The sequence below is a fragment of the Siniperca chuatsi genome, linkage group LG2 (assembly GCF_020085105.1).
Source record: "Siniperca chuatsi isolate FFG_IHB_CAS linkage group LG2, ASM2008510v1, whole genome shotgun sequence".
Classification (NCBI taxonomy): Eukaryota; Metazoa; Chordata; class Actinopteri; order Centrarchiformes; family Sinipercidae; genus Siniperca; species Siniperca chuatsi.
In genome coordinates, this window is record NC_058043.1 from 25590055 (window position 1) to 25609045 (window position 18991).

The 18991-nt window shown below is 42.1% G+C and overlaps 3 protein-coding genes across 12 annotated transcripts; 2 read left to right on the forward strand and 1 right to left on the reverse strand.

Moving 5' to 3' along the window:
• hmces (5-hydroxymethylcytosine binding, ES cell specific) lies at positions 1-2426 on the reverse strand. The gene is made up of 6 exons (XM_044223532.1): positions 2238-2426; positions 1584-1727; positions 1280-1465; positions 775-929; positions 501-693; positions 1-385 (listed from the first exon to the last, which is right to left on the reverse strand). Exons 1-6 carry the CDS (start codon positions 2424-2426, stop codon positions 197-199), a joined length of 1056 nt encoding a protein of 351 aa, XP_044079467.1. The 3' UTR covers positions 1-196.
• Positions 2349-9728, forward strand: LOC122888683 (tubulin monoglycylase TTLL3-like). Of its 10 annotated transcripts, none has more exons than XM_044223453.1 (16): positions 3051-3196; positions 3275-3428; positions 4019-4183; positions 5155-5232; positions 5478-5590; positions 5698-5869; positions 5975-6021; positions 6186-6314; positions 6412-6526; positions 6656-6760; positions 6843-7035; positions 7141-7289; positions 7369-7612; positions 8320-8579; positions 8829-9004; positions 9113-9728. In XM_044223453.1, the coding sequence occupies exons 3-16, from the start codon at positions 4075-4077 to the stop codon at positions 9611-9613; spliced, it is 2391 nt and encodes a 796-aa protein (XP_044079388.1). In that variant the 5' UTR covers positions 3051-3196; positions 3275-3428; positions 4019-4074; the 3' UTR covers positions 9614-9728. The 10 variants fall into 10 exon arrangements, with proteins under 10 accessions (XP_044079403.1, XP_044079421.1, XP_044079388.1 ...); XM_044223476.1 differs by having other exon boundaries at positions 5487-5590; XM_044223459.1 differs by having other exon boundaries at positions 4022-4183.
• Positions 9729-11387: 1659 nt separating this feature from the next.
• On the forward strand, positions 11388-18617 carry LOC122888736 (cytochrome b-c1 complex subunit 1, mitochondrial). The gene is made up of 13 exons (XM_044223517.1): positions 11388-11545; positions 12748-12888; positions 13047-13133; positions 14904-15033; positions 15316-15514; positions 15799-15878; positions 15966-16081; positions 16380-16523; positions 17235-17395; positions 17522-17607; positions 17695-17783; positions 17932-18007; positions 18096-18617. The coding sequence occupies exons 1-13, from the start codon at positions 11483-11485 to the stop codon at positions 18158-18160; spliced, it is 1437 nt and encodes a 478-aa protein (XP_044079452.1). The 5' UTR covers positions 11388-11482; the 3' UTR covers positions 18161-18617.
• Positions 18618-18991: the final 374 nt, after the last annotated feature.

The window sequence follows — 18991 nt, forward strand, 5'->3', positions numbered from 1 at the left end:
CTGTGTTTAATTGACATTTATTGATAACCTTTTGAAATGAAACAGTGTGTGGTATAGTTTTATTACATTTAAAACAGTTACTAATGCAAAAAACCCTGAACATACATTTCCTCATACCTATCAAAATAGTAACGTAATAAATAAGGCCTAAATGGTGTTTTAAACACTGCACAGTTTTTAGTCCCAGTTCATAACTTCAGTTGGTTCTTCTTTTTTTGTTGGTTCCCTGAAGCCACAGCTGAAGTGCTCCTGTAGACTTGCACTGAGCCTCTGCCTTGTGTTCTTGCTCTTCTTTACGCTCACGTGTGCTGGGTTCCTTCCTCTTTGAAGGTGGGCTACTCGTCAGCCAGCTCATCATCTTATGGCTGGCTGTGGGCTTGGGATCCTAAGGGTCAAGGGTTACATTTGTCAGCTTAAACCTCTCTATTTGCCTGACAACTGACACTATATTGCTAAATTTTCAAACCACAGTGAGTAAAATACCACAGTAAATCTGATACCTTTTTGCTGTTAAGATCCACTGGCTGAAGGCACTTTGGAGAGTTGTTGCGAGAGTTGTTTACTAGTGAAGAGACAGGATGAGAAGTCAGAATGTTTTTAGACTGGAGCAGTTTCAAGGCATCTAGAGACTTCACCTCCCCAAAATCTAGCCATCTTCTCACTTCTTCCTCTCCAGCCAGGATTGCTGGCATCCTAAAACACAAAAACAGCAATTTAGGATTTCATACAGATGCAAATGTAAAAAGAGCATGCTTCCCCTTGAACTATCCTTACCGATTGTGGATGCTTTGCAGGTTTTGGGAAGCGTTCACAGTGATTACACTGTATGTATAAAGGGGTTCTCCACCATCCGGAGGTATCCAGCAGTCAAACAGTCCAGCCATAGTCAGCAACTTCCATCCAGTCCACTCACCTGGTGCTTCTCCTCCCTGGCCACACATAGCAAAAAGCAGAGGGGCATGGCCATAGTATCTTTTAAATAGTAAAGATTAGCAGATTTTATGAAAAAATGTGACTGATTTTGTTGGTATGCTTGTAATTTTTTTATTTATTTTTTTTTTACACTCCTTAGCTTGGCACTAACATCAAAACTAAACTAGCATTAACATTTTGAATGCTAAAGAAACACCTGGTAGACACATGCACATTTTGCTTTGGCTCCTCTCCCACGCAGGATATTTTCAGCCATGGTGATTTCCGCCACAGCTGCATTCTCTCTACTTCTGCTCTGGATGAAAGCACACGGTGCTTATATTGCTAGAGAAAACCCAATACGAACCTGTCTCAAGTCAGGGGACGCCTTATTGCGAGCGGAGGTCGTGGGGTCATCCCGATCCTTCTCCTGACTGGGTCCCTGAGTCTGAGGGAAGTATATGAAGAAAGGCTGCTTGACTTTTTCTTGCTTCCTCCACTCATAAAAACCATCAGCCAGGATGACACAGCGCTGTCCTTTGATCAGGGGGTCCTTTTGGGGAGACGACAAAGCGATTAGACACTCCTTTGTGCATATGCCCAGCACAGAGAGCAAGACATTAGACACAGGAAAGATAATATAGCTTAGCAGTGCCTCAAACTGTATGCACCTTGTAAGATTTCTTCTCCAGTATATTCTCACTGCGGCAGTTGCTGGTGTTGTAATGCATCTTGCTTGGGTCATTCTCCTTGAACCAGGCAGGTACCAGACCCCAACGCATCGAGGCCAACACAAACTCATCCGCAGGAGCATTCTGAAGGCATCCGAGGAGTGAACACAATAACATGAGCACCTACATTATATAATACTATCAAATGCAAGAACCCTGCAGTACATCTTTTTGAGGCTAACCGTATTACATATTGTTGAGACTGTGACAGAGAAGTGTTTATGATTTATGTCTGTGGTTAATTCTTTAGCTTTTAGGTTATGGTGTTGTTGCATTGAATTGAACTGTACATTGTTATGTGTGTCCGTATTGGAAGTTACAGAATGTAAAATTAACAATAAAATAAAAATTATTTTTGTTATCTAAATAGCGTAAAATTATATATCAGGGTGACTTAATCATTACAGATTTGATAGTATCGTTCATGTTAACTCCTCACCTCGAGAGTTAACGTTATCTACCAAAAGGTTTTTTTCAGATGTGTCTCGACGTTATAGGGCGAAATCTTCACATGATGTCTATCTATTTGGTGTCCTTCACTTTAAACAGTTTATGACGCTCACTTCAGGCAGGGAAAAATACAGTTGTTCTTACCTTATCAAAATGCCTCTGAGACAGCAGGACGGGATTCAGAGAATGGGGGCTCTTGTTGTACGAGGGTTGGTATTTGTCCGCATCTCCATCCCTCCAGCGGGGCTGTCTCCGCCGCCCTCTTCGGTTTTTGTAAGAGCAGGCTCGGCTCAACTCGTCAGGAGCAAGAGTACACGCAGTCCTTCCACACATTTTACTGCTAAAACGGAACTTTTCAGCCACCTGAGAAAGAGGTTCAACATAGGTTAAGCTAAGTGAGTTAACGTTACGTTAACACATATTACGTTATAGTGTTAGCATTTTAGCTTAACTTAATTTCAGGAAACAAATCATGTACTTTTCACTGGCTGTAAAGGCACCGTTTAAAAACAGTGCTCGGCTTACCTGTTTTCGAGTGTTGATATATATATATATGTATAGTAAAGTTGCACTTATTACGTGTATTATGTTATGAGTGTATGTGTACAGCTGTGTGTGTTTGAATGTAATTTAGTGCGGGGATTTTATGGCAGGCCATTTGCGCAAGTATGGGGCGCGAGCGCGCACGTGACACCGTGACGTACAGCAAGGCCCCTCCCCCGCGTACCAGTGTTCCGGAGCCAAGATGGCGACAGAACAGAGACAAATAATCGAAATACAAACAAATAGAGCATATACAAATGTTCCACAATGTGATGTCTACAATATTAACTAAGAAAGTATTTCGATCGTTAATACGCCAGTGAAAGTAGCAATACCACAATGTGCAATTAACGTCCCTTATTGTAAAATGATATGTAGCCTACAGCAGAATGTAGTAGCTAGGTGTCATTAGTTAAAAAAAAAAAGCATCTTATGCAGAATACATAATTGTGTAGCGTTATTCCATAAAATAACTTTAGGAGAAACTCCAATAGGGAGTCGAATATTTCTATGGACACCTACAGGATAAACAAACGGGAATAGTCGGTTGAAATTTCATGGTATGTATTAATACGTTAAAATAAACAACGCTACGGTCATGAATAAATTTTAAGGTTTTGTAACCTTGGCGTCTACAGATAAAACACACTCAGTATCCGGTTGCTGTTAGCATCAAGAGCTATCCAGAGGTTTCCATGGTAACAATAAACAGGTTGAGAGTCGGGCTCACCGTGCGTTCCTCCGGTGAAACTCAACCGGCACCGGAGTTAATACACCTGTGGACCTCAGCAGGTAAGAGGAGCAAACACTAAACCATGATGTCAAAGCTTTGCTTAAAATGGGATAGGCTTACTGTCCCAGTAATGGAGACAGTTGTGGCGTTAGCTACTTTGCCAATAAATAAAAAAAAATTCCAATGTTAATGAGAAGGCTGTGGTTTGTAGAGTGCTAACTTTAGTTGTAACTTGTGGTGGCTATAGCAAAAATGTTAGTGCGTGCTGTGCGTAGGCTGATGTGAGTGATCTCTATGGAAAAAAGAAAACTGTAGGATTTTAATGAACATTTCTGTTGTTGGAATATGTGTCCGGTTTTGGGCTTCTGTTCATCAGGTAATTGAAGGAAATCAGACTGAGTATCACACCCTGCCTGGGGTGTTAGGTACAAACCTGACAGGTGTAGCCAAGCTGTCTCCTGCACAGCAATTTGACCCACTTTCCACTGCACTACACTGATCTACAAGACCAGTAGCCAGTGATGCATGCACCTGCAGTTGTTTACAGAGTTTTAATAATTTATATGTAAACATTACTTATGTAACATTTGTGCACACCTTTACACTGTGTGATTGTTGCCCCATAAATGCTTGACTGTGTCCTCTGCAGCAGTTCGTGTCTGACTAAACCATGAAGCAGTGCAAAAGAAAAGGTTACCCTGAAGAATGAGAGCTGATGTTAGTATGGAGGCCACCAGGTCCAGACAGTCTGTCCAGCTGGGCCAGAAGGGACACCAGGCTACTGATAGACGCTGCACACCATGCCCAGACAGTGGTGAGAGACAGAAAGCAACAAAGGAAAAACTGTCCCTGTCTGGACATCAAGGGACAGGACCAGGCAATTAATACTGGAGATCACTAATATGGTGTATTTTCATCAAGTGTTAATCAAAGGGTGGCCTCATCACACAACCAGATGAGAAAGACACAAAATGCTTATTTCTCATCTATATGTCAAACTCCCTCACACCTCCAGAGGACTTGGCCTTTGTATTCACAGAGTCTGCTCATAGATCATGAATGCTGAATTAATCATGAGGTCACACTCAGGACAGGTGGCCAAATGTTTGAACTCAGAAGCCATGTATTAAAGTTTCATGACTTTGCTTTTTTTGGCTCCAAGCTGAAGATGTCAAACTTTAAAGGGACAGTTCACCCCAAAATCAGAAATACATATTTTTCCTCTTACCTGGAGTGCTATTTATCCATCTAGATTGTTTTGGCGTGAGTTGCCAAATCCACAGAATTGTTGTGAGCAGTTTCATGTAGGAACTTTTTTCTTTCTACCGATAGTTCCTACATGAAACTGCTCACAACAAATCTGTGGATTAACTTGAGTAACCGGGTCATGATTTCTGGAAAGAGACATTGCTGTTGAGTTTTTCAAAAGTTTTTTTTTTTTTTTTTTTTGAGCACCACAAGCCAAGTGCCATATAATCCCATTATATTAAAAAAAATATAGACATCTCTACGGCTATGTGGACATTTTTAAATAGATATATTACAGTTGCAAATGCTTTGTTGCATCTTGCAAGAAACTGTGTCCAGGTGTTGTGATAAGCTTACAACGTGGCCTTCTGGCTGAGTCATGTCTTCCATTGGGTCTAAACATGCTTTTGGTAGGTTAGGAACTTTTAGGATGTGGGATGGGCTGAGAGAACTTATTGATGCCAAACTTATTCACATGGCCCATTGTACTGATGTAAGATGTATGACAGAGTGCTCTTGATCTTACTGTTACTGCAGGAGGCCCGTCTAAGGATCAGAAGGTCACAGCTGTGGTCCAGCAATGCAACCAAGATGAAGGCAAAAGCCTGCAAACAAGTAGGTATACCCTGCAAGACGACAGCCAATACCATTGCAACATTAACTCTTACAGCAGCAGTTTGTAATGTTTTTCATTCTATGATTGAGATTGCTCATTCGCTTGGTATAGTAGCCATTGTACTGAATGAAAACTTAAGATACCCTGTAACAGCATTATAACAGTATAATCACTAATGAGCTTTATAAAGACAAGTGAAAATACAATTTACTCTTTATATTTTAAAATGTGTGTGTGTGTGCATGTGTGTCAGCTACACCTCCTGAGGGCAAAGTTCGGCACAGTTTTGTCAGTCCACCTGTTCTTAACCCAGAAAGACTGAGGACAGCCAAAGGCCATGTGGACAAAGCTGTCAAGGTGAGTTACATTACTGGATGTATTCAAAAAATGTCCATGGTGACATTCATTTCTAATTGTTCCAAGCAGTTGTCTGTCATTTCTGTGTCTCCTGTCTGTCTGCTCAGATGCATAAGGTATTCTCTGTCCAGGGCCCTTACCCCGTCATCAGGGCAGCGTTGAGGGCCAGAGGCTGGGTTGAGCAGCGTATGCATCGCCGAAACCACCGTGCTCACCAGCGTCACAGCGATGAGAGCAGAGCCAGCTCCAATGATGCTGGTGACAGCGATGACGACGACGGTGAGCTAGATGCAAATGCGACTGTTTTAGGAATCATATTTCTTCTGGATATCTGTTTGTATCGCTCCATTGATTAACATCGCTCCTTCTTCTCAAACAACTCAGACGATGTCGAAAAAGAGCAGGATCCAGATGGACTATATGACCTCATGGTAAAAGCAACTTTTATGGTCGTAGGCTAACATGAGGCTAAGGTGATACGTTGTTGACCTTGATTACCATGCTTTTTTTAAAAACCACATTTAAGGTTCATAATAGCAAAATTCAACAGATTCCCAGATTCAGCTCTCATCCTTTCCCTCTTCTTATTCCACAGTCTCGCCTGGTGCGGAATGAAATGGTTTATTTCTATTGGACAAACCGCAGAGATGCCATCAACACCAACAGCTTGCAAAAAGAACAGATTACCAATCATTTTGCAAAGGCAGGCACCTTCACCACCAAGGTACGTTGATATGCTGTTATCGTGTCTTACAGCAAAAAATGACTATTCAGTGGTCTCCTGTCACGGCCACCATCAATATTTGTCTTTGGTTCGTCAGGTGGGGCTGTGTGTGAACCTGAGGAACCTGCACTGGTTTGATTCAGCTGACCCAGAGACCTTCTTCCCCCGCTGTTACAGACTAGGAGCACAGGATGAGAAGCATGCTTTCATTGGTCAGATCTGACTTCATGGTCCATCAAATTAGATTGCACTTATCTCTTTCTAATTGGTTTCCAGCCTTCTACTTTCACTCATAGAAAAAGCTTAGAATACGTGCCTCTCTGTCTCTGTTCTTTGTGTAGAGGACTACCGGAGGACAGCCTGCACCAGTCTTTTGAAGTACATTGTGGAGAGGGAGCAGGGTGTTCAGGAAGAGGGAACGAGCCACAACATTCGGGCTGTTCAAGGTACGACCATCTGTCACATGACCATGTACTTACTCAGTGTAGCTAAATAAAGAGAGACATCACATTCTTGCTCCTCCATCAGATCAGAGGAAACACAGCAAACAGCGATCTAGACCAGTGGTCCTTTCCCAAATGATTGACAGCGCACTCAAAGTATGTCAGGAGTTCCTGGAGAGTCTGGAGCATAGTGACATAGATATAAGCTTGGAGACACCACAAACACTTACAAAGGAGGAGTGGGCAGAGTTTATTGACAGTTACTACCTTGTTGTTCAGTGAGTACAGTGTGTGTGCGTGAGAGAGACAAAAGGAAACTGGCAAGCCAAAGTGCTCTTCAGTATCTCACTGCAGTCCCTACCTCTCTCTGTTTCCTCGCTCAGTGGCGGAGCAGAGATCGAGAACAGTGATCATTTTGTGACCTGCTGCAAAGCCATGCTACAGAGGCTGGTGGAGGTCAGTCCACAGCTGGACATAGACGGCATACACAACATCTGGATCATCAAACCTGGAGCTAAGTCCAGGGGCAGAGGTGAGAAGTCACACACTATGAGACAATGCACATAATATCTGCCATAGTCCTGGCTGACCTGCTGCACCTTGCCTTCTAGGTATCAAATGTGCCAAGCGTCTGGATCAGATCCTCCAGCTGGTGAATGGTGATCCAACCCTAATCAAGGAAAGCAAGTGGGTGGTGCAGAAGTACCTGGAGCGACCCTTGCTGGTCCATGGCACCAAATTTGACGTGCGGCAGTGGTTCCTGGTCACCGACTGGAACCCTCTGACCGTGTGGTTCTATAAAAAGTGCTACTTGCGCTTTTCTACGCAGCCTTACTCGCTAGATACACTGGACAGGTAAGACTGTGATACTGATAAGCAGATGTGAAACCAGATGAACGTTTAAAAAAGGAGAAGTGAGAGAAAGATACAGAGTAAGGAAAAGGCAACACAAGTTATGGTTATGCTGGTTGTTTTTGGCGGGAGATCTGGTTTTATGTCAATGCGTGGCATGAAAATAGCTGTTATCCTCTGGGTATATTCAAATCTCTGTGTATTTGCTGTCCTTGACATTAGCAACATTCAAATCAACTCCAAAACTGCAAACTGCCTCTAAAACACCTGCTACCTCCACCAAAGTTGCACAAATTATAAGCAACAAATGAGAAATATGCCAAGTAAATATTGTAAAAAAAACCCCCAAAACTTTAATACTCTCTATATGAATGTTACCTACTCATCCTCTCTGCTTTCTTACAGTTCATTTCTTGTAACCTGTTAGAATTATAGAAATAATGCATTTCTGATTACTTCCATGTCTAATTTTTAAATTCATAATCAGATTTTTGTGTTTTTATACCTGTCACTAAATGTGTCTTGGTCTGATCACGTGGTAAATATTAACATAGCCAAAGGGAAGATGGTTTGGAAGTAGTTTGAAGGCAAACTGGAGAGTAGAAGTAGTGACAGGCTTGTGTCATTTCTCTCATCCTGCCCTCCTAAATCATGTCTCATTATAGTTCTGTCCATTCCCTATCACCAGTTTCCTCTCATTTGTCTTTCAGCTCTGTCCACCTGTGCAATAACTCCATCCAGAAGCACCTGAAGCCCTCCCAGCAACGCCATCGAGGTATCCCATCAGACAACATGTGGTCAGATGATCAGTTCAGGACCTTTCTGTCCAGCCAGGGCCGGGATGCTCAGTGGCAGACTGTGGTAGTCCCGGGGATGAAGAGGGCTGTGATCCACGCATTACAGACAACACAGGATCTCATGGAGTCACGCAAAAACACATTTGAGCTCTACGGCGCTGACTTCATGTTAGGTAGGATGGGATTACTGTAAATGACATGCTATATTACATACGTATGACGTATGTTATACTGTCTGTTTCAACATGCATCATCTTGTTTTTGAAACTGCTGTTTCAGGAGCTGTAAAATTATATTGGTAATAACAGAAACATGGCATTTAATTCTATTTTAAAATACATTTTAAGATTTTTTATGTACCTTTACCATGAAAACAAAAGGAAGTTCATTACAACTCAGATATTTTGTTTTGTGCTTCTTAGGTCGTGACCTGCGTCCATGGCTGATAGAAATCAATGCCAGTCCCACTATGGCTCCTTCCACCACTGTAACGGCACGCCTCTGTGCTGCTGTGCAGGAAGACACATTACGAGTCGTCCTGGACCGGAGAGCAGACCGCACTGCAAACACTGGAGACTTTCAGCTCATATATAGGCAGGTAAGGTAGAGATTCCCCTCCTCTTCAGGTTATGGTGAACATTTACTGTAAGTGGCCCAAATCATGAGGGTGATATACAGTACTTTTAATGTCCCTTTTGGTCTGTAGGCAGCAGTAGAAGTGCCACAGTATGTGGGAGTCAACCTACTTGTTGAGGGCTTCAAGATCAAATGCCCCTGCGCACTTCCTCCACTGAGGTCCTCCATCCGTTCAGCACCAAAACACCAGGGCCCCGTCAAGGAGAAGGAACCTGCAGCAGATAAAGCAAAGCTTCTGCCTAAGATGTTGTCTAAAAGTGCAGAGACTCCGCTCAAGAACACCAGCAGTGGGGTTCCGCCACCTCCTCCTCTTCCTCCTGAGCTGCCTGTGCCCGTCCCTATTGAAACCTTCACACTTCACCTGCCAATGACTGTGAAGTCCATCCACCTGCCCATCAGCGCCCAGTCTCACTCAGTATTTTTGTGGAAGAGGAGACCAGAGGTATCAAAAGTCTGCTCAGAGAAAGTCCAACCCTGTACCACAGAGAAGCACCAAGGTCTTTCTTTGCCTCCAGAGATCACCGTTTCAAAACAGCCCACACAAGCAGCCACCAGCACCTTGAGTGCCTAAAAAAAACTTACAAAAGAAGGTTTGCTGACCAAATCATTCACATGCTCCTTCAGCTTGAACTTTCTTTTTGCAGGGGTTTTTGGCCTACCTCATAATAAAGTCAGAATTTTATAGATTCCCATGTCTTGTTTTTCACTCACTACTTTCTTTTACAATTATTTAAATTTGATATAACACAACAGTGCCCCTGTTATTTTGGGTAATCCACAGAACAGGTTGTAAACAATTTATTTAGGGACTATTTCTTTGGTAGAAAGTAGTTCCATTACATGTTCACAGCGATGTCTGTGGATTATCCAGAGTAACAGGGAAACTTTCAGGAATGTTGCTGCTGAATTTCTTAAATGCCATTTTTCAGTGCTGTGAGCATAAGAAACAAAACTCCATTCACCTCCAGTGTGCTGTGGTGGAGTCAAAAATCTAAGTTAATAAAAACAGAACAAACTACATGGCTTGATACCATCATGGGTAAGTGAGACAATATCTAACTCACAGTTTGACAACTTGAGCTAAGAAAAAAAAGCAAAATACTAAAAATTTAATTTTGACACAACAGTACTCTACTTCTTTACAATCTGCACTCACAAATTGAGATCATTTCTCAAGCAGCTGTCAGTATTTATATACTGAATTTGTTTACACTATAGGGTAAATCACCATGGTACTAATGTCAGGTTTCTGTGTGTGTCTGTTGTGGAAACGAGAGGATTGATTCATCTCAGTTCAGATATGGAAAAGAGTCAGTCAGAAAAACACAAGATGCCGTTGTGTTACAAGAGCATGCTAGCTAGGCTTGGAATCGATGAATTGTTTATTATGGGTCACTGCTTATGTTGGAGTTGAGAGGAATTAAAGTTGATGACAAAGGAGTCTTTCAAACCTGACAACACTGAACTACAAAAGTCAATGCGTAATGCAAATCACATCAAATCAAGTCTGACTTGTCACATACACAATCATACAAAGTTCAACGTGTAGTGAAATTATTTAGTGCTTAGCTCCAGAAACAGGAAAATGAAACAAAACAATGGAACAATATAAACAGTAATGGGTTTATATAAAGTACTGAGTTTATATAGTGTATGGCAGGTAGATGGATTATAATAATGTGTGTGTATGTGTATGGTCACTGGTTCAGGATGGCCTGAGGGAAGAAACTCCTCCTCATCCTTTCTGTTTTGGCCTTCGGGCAACGAAACGCTTCCCTGACCGCAGCAGAGAGATGAGTCTGTTGTTGGGGTGATTGAGGTCTAAGCCCTCGTCCTGCACCTCCTGGTGTAAATGTCCTGTAAGTCTGTGAGATGACATCTGGTGGTGCGTCCAGCCTCTGCAGGGCCAGGCATTTCCTCTTGGTACTATTCCCAAACCAGGTGATGATGCCTGTCAGGATGCTCTCTGTGGTGCAGGTGTAGAAAGTCTTCAGCACCTTGAGGGCCGGCCTGAAGTCCCTTAAGCGTCTGAGGTGGTAGAGACTCTGACAGGCTTTCTTCACCAAGGTGTGGACTTGAGAGGACCAAGTCCTCTGTGATGCAGACACCGAGGGATCTGAAGCTGTCCACCCCTCTCCACAGGCAGCTGGGATGAGGTTTCTTCGGGACAGGGACCACTGTCGACAGTTTGAAGCATGTTGGAAGAACGGACTGGGAAGCCTGATTTATTACTAAAATAACAGTAAACTTAAACAAAAACTAGAACACATTGGGAATGTAGGCTCTCATCCACATACCTCACCCTCAACAACACATAACGAACAGTAGGTGGCGATAATACCCAATTGAGGAGGTAATACACTTTTTCAAATGACAGCGAGGAGGAAGCGATACACACGAGAACAGCCGACTCCCCGTACTTACGTTACCGTACTGAGAAATGGCGGCGTCTGTGTGCCGAGTCGGGAGCACCGTGGGTCGAACTCTCGCCAAAACCCGCAGCGTAAGTACAGATTTAAAGGCTAAGCGGAAAAGCTTTTTGTAACATGAAATGTTTAAGCGGGATATCGGTACTGTCGAAGAGGACTGACCGCTTGCTAAGTTAACAGGCTAACTTGCTAACTAGCTAGCTGAGCTGTCCACAGTACAGAAATGGGAAGGGGTTAGCTAACCGGTTAGCATTAGTTAGCTAGCAGTGAATGCAAGGTCAACTGTCAAATGAGGCAGTACGCCTCGTAACAACCACTTGATGTGTAACGTCTACTTTATATAGGTGCTGTTCAAATCAGCTGGTCCTCGTTTCAGTCATCTTTAGTCATTCACAAGGTCAGCAGCTGTAACATTTGTAACTGTCCTCACTTGCCCTCATACTGCGGCTAAGCCTCCTGGCTAGCAGCGTTAGCATGATGAGAAACAAGGCTAAGCAACGTCTACTTTTACATAGGCTTTAACGTTAGCTGTGTTTCCGGATTTTGTAAAGATCCCGAATCATTGCACAACGTGTTCTTTATATATATTTGCAATAAACCGCCAATGTCATCTTAGGTTGTTCTCAGAAATAATTCAGAATATTGAAAATACCATCTGAAAACTGAAATAGTTCCAGAGCGACATCCCATTAACGTTACCTTACAGAGCAATGGGATGCATATGTTTAAAGTAGAAAATTTGACGTGTTTTACATCTGAATAGAACTGATAAATACTTATATTGTCTTCTGGGTTTGTCTATTTTTAGTAATTCCTTTGGTAGATAGCAGAAGGTGGCAGTGGTGTCAATGTCAGCTGCCTGAATTAAGTTTAGTCCTATGCCAAACATTTCTACTCTTGCCTTGCATGTGAATGAATCAACAAGAGTCTGTTTAAAGCGTTCAGTACAGTCTGGCCCAGACATACAGTGGACTCCAGTCCATAAGTAACTGTTCTAAAATTCCCTGTTTTGTAGTTTTTGAGATATCCTAACTAACAGACAAAGGAACAGGATATAAACATAGCATCCTTTGCTAGGTATGAATAATAACAAGCAGTTGAACCAGCCAGCAAGCTGCAGCTAATGTTAGAAACGTTTCCTGCATATTATGGAGGATGAAAATATATTAAAGGGATTTTCAAATGCATTTAATGTGAACAGAAATTCCTGTTATTCTAACAGTATTTGTAAATGTACCTGATTTTAAAATGACTCTTGGTGTCTCTACCCCTCTAGCCCATCCTGCTGTCTCTGAGGCGTGGACAGGCTTCAGTTAGCTATGCCCAGAGTCTGGTGGGAGCCCCTGAAACTCGCCTCACTGCCCTGGATAATGGTTTGAGGGTCGCATCTGAGGAGACTGGACATGCCACATGCACTGTAAGAACACAGTAATAGGGGCTCTATTTACAACCATGTAGGATGTTGTTTTAGCACTTTATAGACTCACCATTTCACTGTCATTGAATGGTATGTGATAAATGAGAGTTGTAGATTAACATTTCCCCCATTCTTCACATATCTCTTCCCTATCATAGGTTGGACTGTGGATCAGTGCTGGCAGTCGCTATGAGAGTGAGAAGAACAATGGAGCAGGCTTCTTCCTGGAGCACATGGCTTTCAAGGTAGACATTAGTAGACTTCATGACCTTAAAGGTAACCTGTGGAGTTTCCTGTAAACAAATAATAAAATATTGTAGTAGTGTTACTCACTCTAACACATTGTGTATATCCTTGAAGTCTAACAAACATGTTGATTGCATTTCTTCCTTATTATAAATTTGCAAAAGCAGATTTGTCTTAAAAGTTTGAAATATGCATTGTTAACATCCATGTTTACTAGGGGTCGACCAATATGTTGTTTTTTTTTGTTTTTTTTTTTCAGTACCGATTATTAATAATCAAGAAGGTCTATAACTGATATTTGGAATTGATACATTTGCAGTTAAAAACTAAAATCTTAGTGTCAAAATTAAGAATAACAAAAACTCCATTACAAAACTTTTTTTAAATGCCTTCAAGCATATGTTTAAGTAAATGCTACTTCATTACGAATAACTACTATAGCTGAATATGTACAATAACAACAGAAGTGACTATTCAACTCTGATAACTGTACACCTACATCTATGTAGTCCATGTATGGATTAACACAGGCCTTAGATGCAGTTCCATTACGTCTAAAGTCTAACAACAATATCCTGCACCTCTCTACAAGAAACAGAGTCAGATACAGCTTCAGAGCATACTTCAGTAATATTAGCTAGTAGTTGTAGGTTGAGACTGAGAGTATGACCGGCCTTGATAAGTGACGTGCAAGAAATAACATTATAGCCTATCAATTTTTTTGCGAGTCAGCTGGCTAAATCAACAATCAACAAATGAACTTCTTGATGTTAGTTACTGCATTGAAGTTAGCTCTATGTGACTCAACATTAGCCTGGTATTAAATAACACCAACGCCCATGTAGCTTGCTCGCTAACCTGTTTAGTAAAGGGCAACAGAGTTTCATTCACACTCATACGGGCGAGTAATCTTACGTTTGCAATATGGTAGCTAACATGAGTTCCAGTTGCATTGGCACCAACATTACTCAAAGATGTAGCTATCGCTACATAAACAAACTCAATTATCTCATTATAGTTAACTGTATATCACTGCAACAAAGTGCATTATTTGGGGACTCTGGCGGAAGATTGGGTGATTTTAAAAGACATTGCTTTTGCCTCAATTGAAGGAAATCCAATAGACTATGACTTTGGGCATTTTCAGTGGTGTAACTGGGAAACTGGGCATCCTTGTCATAGAAATAGATCACAAGATAAGGCACAGTAGCCTTCAGTGTTGAAAGGCTGTTACTCGTGACATGTAACCAATCAGATAGTGCTGTGGGCGGGATATTGATCAAGACTACAGAGAGAGGCAGCTGCATCAGAGCCAAAGTAGCACATTTTTTAATTAATTTATTTTATAGGCAATCAGATTTTTAAAAAACTCTTCAGATCAAAAAATGCTGAATATCAGAGCCGATAATCGGGTGACCCCTAATGTTTACTAGCTAGGAGGCTTCTTCTTCCCTGCCTTTGTTGGTGCATTACCATCACCTGTAGATCAGTTGAATAGTGTGAAACCATTGGCTGCACCGTGTATTGCATCACCTGCATGCACATACATGTGCGTCCTCCTGCACATGCAAGAGACCCAAAAACAAGTTCCCATTCATAAAGAACTGCTCCATAACGCTACTAGAGGTCAAAAATTCCACAGGGTACCTTTAAGTCTCCCATGGAACTTTATATCTGTTAAAGCTGAATGCACTTAAGATATAGCTACCCGATAGCCAAACAATGCCATTACACAGTTCCTTCCATTCACCTTTCTTCTCGCCCCCCAGGGAACCAAGAACCACCCCCAGACAGCCCTGGAGCAGCAGGTGGAGGCTATGGGTGCTCACCTGAACGCCTACACCTCCAGGGAGCACACTGCATACTACATGAAGACCCTGGCCAAAGACCTGCCCAAAGGTGAGATGATCTGCTTACAAGCAGTGAAATAAACCGATTATCCCCTAGTTTTAACAATAACCTGATTTCAGAGACATCCTTGTAAAATAAAACCCATTATTTTTTCTAAGATAAAGGCATTAAGAATAAACCAATGAACATGTTTAAATGTCTGATGGAGAATCCCAATTACTTGGCCTTATACTGTATGGAGCAGTTACTAAGATCTTCACTGTTTTTGGCACAAAGTAGGAGCATATCCCCTCTCAGTTGTGAATAATAATTTTTCCTTTGTTTTCCCAGCCGTGGAGCTGCTGTCAGAGGTGGTGCAGAGCTGCTCGCTGAGCGAGGCAGAGATCGAGCAGCAGAGAGGTGTGGTGCTGCGTGAGCTAGAGGAAGTCGAGGGTAACTTACAGGATGTTTGCCTGGACATGCTGCATGCCACAGCCTTCCAGGGCACTCCTCTAGGACACAGTGTGCTGGGACCCTCCAACAATGCCAGGTAGGAGGAACAGCATGCTCACACACACACACATTTAAATATTAGTCACAATTTCACAATTGCTTTCATCAAAGGCACAATGCTGTCAAAACAGTGCAGTGTTGTAATGATGCTAATTATGGCTTCAAAAGTAGCACAACACCCATCACAGCACTCTTAATTTGTCAAAATGTAACTTAAACACTTGTCATTTTGCTTTTCCTTTCAGTATGTATATTCCATATTATATTAAATTCTGCACCATTGTGTAAGTTACCAGCAGTACTCGTATTCAATTCTCCCAGGACTCTGACCCGCCAAGACCTAGTGGAGTACATCAACAGCCACTACAAAGCCCCTCGCATGGTGCTGGCTGCTGCTGGAGGTAGGTCCTCGTCTCCTTACACACACTGTGAGAATTTCTACTTTTCCTGGAATGACTTGGCATTTATCTGATGCGTTTCTGCTACAGGTGTGAACCACGAGGAGCTGGTCGGTTTAGCCAAATCTCACTTCAGCGGAGTGTCTTTTGAATATGAGGGAGATGCCGTCCCTGTGTTGTCACCCTGCCGATTTACAGGCAGTGAGGTGAGATGTTTTGAGAATGTGTTGCAGGAGTATTTTTATTTTTTGATCTCTTATTCCACTGCTATTTCACATAACCATTAGTTTTTTAATCCATTATCAACACAATTTGGAGATATTGACTGAATGTGACGTTACATCTATAACAGAGTAATGCAGCACTTACAGACTAATTTCAAGTTAATTAACTTGCATGCATTAGATGTGATTCTGGCCTGTGACGGAGTATAGAGCATGGGTCGGGATATTATTCTCATGGTAAATTGTTTTGTTGATCTGTTCCTTTCCTGCTTCTCCTCAGATCCGTATGCGTGATGATGCTTTGCCTCTTGCACACATTGCCATCGCTGTGGAGGGGGCCAGTGCTGCCAGCCCAGACATCGTGCCACTCATGGTAGCTAACTCCATCATCGGCAGCTATGACCTCACCTATGGTGGTGGAAAGGTTGGTGAAATGTGTTTTTGCACAGGCGTATTTTAGTTTATACAGTTAAGAAAAGACAACAATGACGAAATTGCTAACTGTAACTAATACCTCCTAAAATATATTCATCTTATTGGTTTAATAGTGTCCCCTTTTAAGCTTTGCCCACGTGAGGTTGTAAATGCCTTGAGTGGCCACCATGAAGGGGTAGACTATGATCCTCTCTGTAAACCTGGGTCAAGGGTCTCACCCCTGCCTCCGGACCTGTCGGGAGCAACAAGACTGAAATAAACAGCAGCTGCTAAAAAAACGTTTTGTTTTGTCATGGAGTGCCAATCCCTGGATAGAATAGCAATTAAATATTATATTAAATATTAAATATTTTATGGTTTGCTTGATTTACTTAAAGCTAAAATGTATTATTAAAAAAACAACAACCCCAAAACATTCTTATATCCCATTTGTGTGTTGCATTATGATAAAATGCTGGGGTGGAAGATGTTTACACTTGCTCCATCTTTGCTGTAGTTTGTGGGTGATATAAGTTTTTTTTAAATTATTTCGTCATATTCATAAATCATATCATATTTTTCTGTAAACACTGTTGCTGTACAACTGTCAAACCGAACACCCCACATATTTTAACCTATTACCTGATGCTGGTGTGATTATAATCTCACTTTGATTGTGAACAGTAGAACATTAACGTCCATTCCTTCCTCTCACCTTTAGCATCTGAGCAGCCGTCTGGCTCGCCTGGCAGTGGAGGAGAAACTGTGTCACAGTTTCCAGGCCTTCCACTCCTCCTACAGCGACACCGGCCTGCTGGGCATTCACTTTGTTGCTGATAAGCACTACATCGAAGACATGATGCACTGGTCTCAGAATGCCTGGTCAGTAATGACTCCAGGACAGACACAAACACACAGAATGCCAAAACTGTATTATGTTATGTCACTTTTAATTATAGGACAATGCACATATTTCATCTTATTTCCTCCACTTTCTGCTCCCTGCAGGATGAACCTGTGTACCACAGTGACAGAGAGTGATGTAGCCAGAGGCAAGAACGCTCTGAAGGCCAGCCTGATTGGACAGCTCAATGGTACGTAACGTATCTGTCATGCATTCACGCAAACGCACATGCAAACTTCTCCCACTCACAAATCAAGATACCTGTTTGTCCTTTTAGGAACAACACCAATTTGCGATGACATTGGCAGACACATCCTGAACTACGGGCGGCGTATTCCTCTGGCAGAGTGGGATGCTCGGATCGATGTGAGTTGACACTCTGGACTATTTGTACAATTGAAAGAAAAAAATGTATTGCCTGAAACAGGGCCTTTTTCAAAATCTGCTAAAATTGCTAAGTCTAGTCTGTCTCCAGGATAAGAGTTCTGTCTTCCCTTCACATCTCTCCTTTCAGGCCGTGACCCCCAGGATGGTGCGTGACATTTGCTCCAAATATATCTACGATAAGTGTCCTGCTGTGGCAGCCGTCGGTGAGTTATTTGTGATTTTAGTGCTTTTGCAGCGAGGTCATGCTGTAATAATTTACTCTAATCTGTCCCTCCTGCCTTTCTCCACCAGGCCCTGTCGAGCAGCTACCCGACTACAACAGAATGCGCAGTGCCATGTACTGGCTGAGGTTTTAAGATAAGTTGTTGCGTTGCTCCATGTGTCCCATGTTTGCTCCTCATCTTCCTTCTCAACCCACTTTCTTCCTGTCATCACTGCGAGAGTGAACACCTGAGGATTGTCCACACAGTGGCTTAACAGCACAGGCAGCCATCCATCCTCTCTTCTCCCCGCCTCCCTCTCTTATCCCGCCCACTGATCACTCTTAGTTAGCCATGAGGGGGGCAGCCGGTCTGCACATCGGTTACCTCTTCATTGTACTACTCATGATCTGGTTCTGACTTGGAGAGAGGAGGGGAGAGAGGGCAGACTTGAATAGTAAATAATCATCTACTGGACACAGTACAGCCAGTACTGAATACAACCAGTTTGGAGTAAGAGTATATTTATAATTTCTGTAACATTTGTTTCTGTCCACTATTGTACATAACAGAAGCTCTCATTCCGACAAAATAAAAATACTGTAAAACATTGGCCCAGTGTGGTTTTTCTTATTCATATGTACAGTAGTATGTGGTGTATTGCTTTTCAAAGTTTCAAGTACACAACACACTTGATATTACATTTTCAGATACTTATTACACTTTAGTTTTTAGCACACCACTTTCAGTGTCATGGTCAACTACAATGTTGTTTTTTTGATTATTGCTTAGTTTTAGGAAAGGTTTGTTGAAATTCTACCTGCAAACATGCACAAGAGCAGAACAAAAAAAACTTAAATAAACAAAACAGTATGTAAGCATAATGACCCTGTTTTGATTTTTTTATGTTCAGTTACTTCTCACTGACCTCATTCTGTAAGTATTCTATATTTTGATGCATAATCAGTCACATTACACAATAATGTG

What these genes read in the sequence shown, in the direction of transcription:
- LOC122888683 (XM_044223419.1), top strand. An exon ending in ATGGACTATATGACCTCATG is followed by an intron (nt 6,022 to 6,185) that starts GTAAAAGCAACT and finishes CTTATTCCACAG; the next exon opens with TCTCGCCTGGTGCGGAATGA. An exon ending in TCGCTAGATACACTGGACAG is followed by an intron (nt 7,613 to 8,319) that starts GTAAGACTGTGA and finishes TTTGTCTTTCAG; the next exon opens with CTCTGTCCACCTGTGCAATA.
- LOC122888736 (XM_044223517.1), top strand. Translation starts at nt 11,483, where the DNA reads ATGGCGGCGTCTGTGTGCCGAGTCGGGAGCACCGTGGGTCGAACTCTC. An exon ending in GGACCCTCCAACAATGCCAG is followed by an intron (nt 15,515 to 15,798) that starts GTAGGAGGAACA and finishes CAATTCTCCCAG; the next exon opens with GACTCTGACCCGCCAAGACC. An exon ending in TCCTGCTGTGGCAGCCGTCG is followed by an intron (nt 18,008 to 18,095) that starts GTGAGTTATTTG and finishes TTTCTCCACCAG; the next exon opens with GCCCTGTCGAGCAGCTACCC.
- hmces (XM_044223532.1), bottom strand. Translation starts at nt 2,426, where the DNA reads ATGTGTGGAAGGACTGCGTGTACTCTTGCTCCTGACGAGTTGAGCCGA. An exon ending in CTCAGAGGCATTTTGATAAG is followed by an intron (nt 1,728 to 2,237) that starts GTAAGAACAACT and finishes GGATGCCTTCAG; the next exon opens with AATGCTCCTGCGGATGAGTT. An exon ending in CGTCCCCTGACTTGAGACAG is followed by an intron (nt 930 to 1,279) that starts GTTCGTATTGGG and finishes ATGTGTGGCCAG; the next exon opens with GGAGGAGAAGCACCAGGTGA.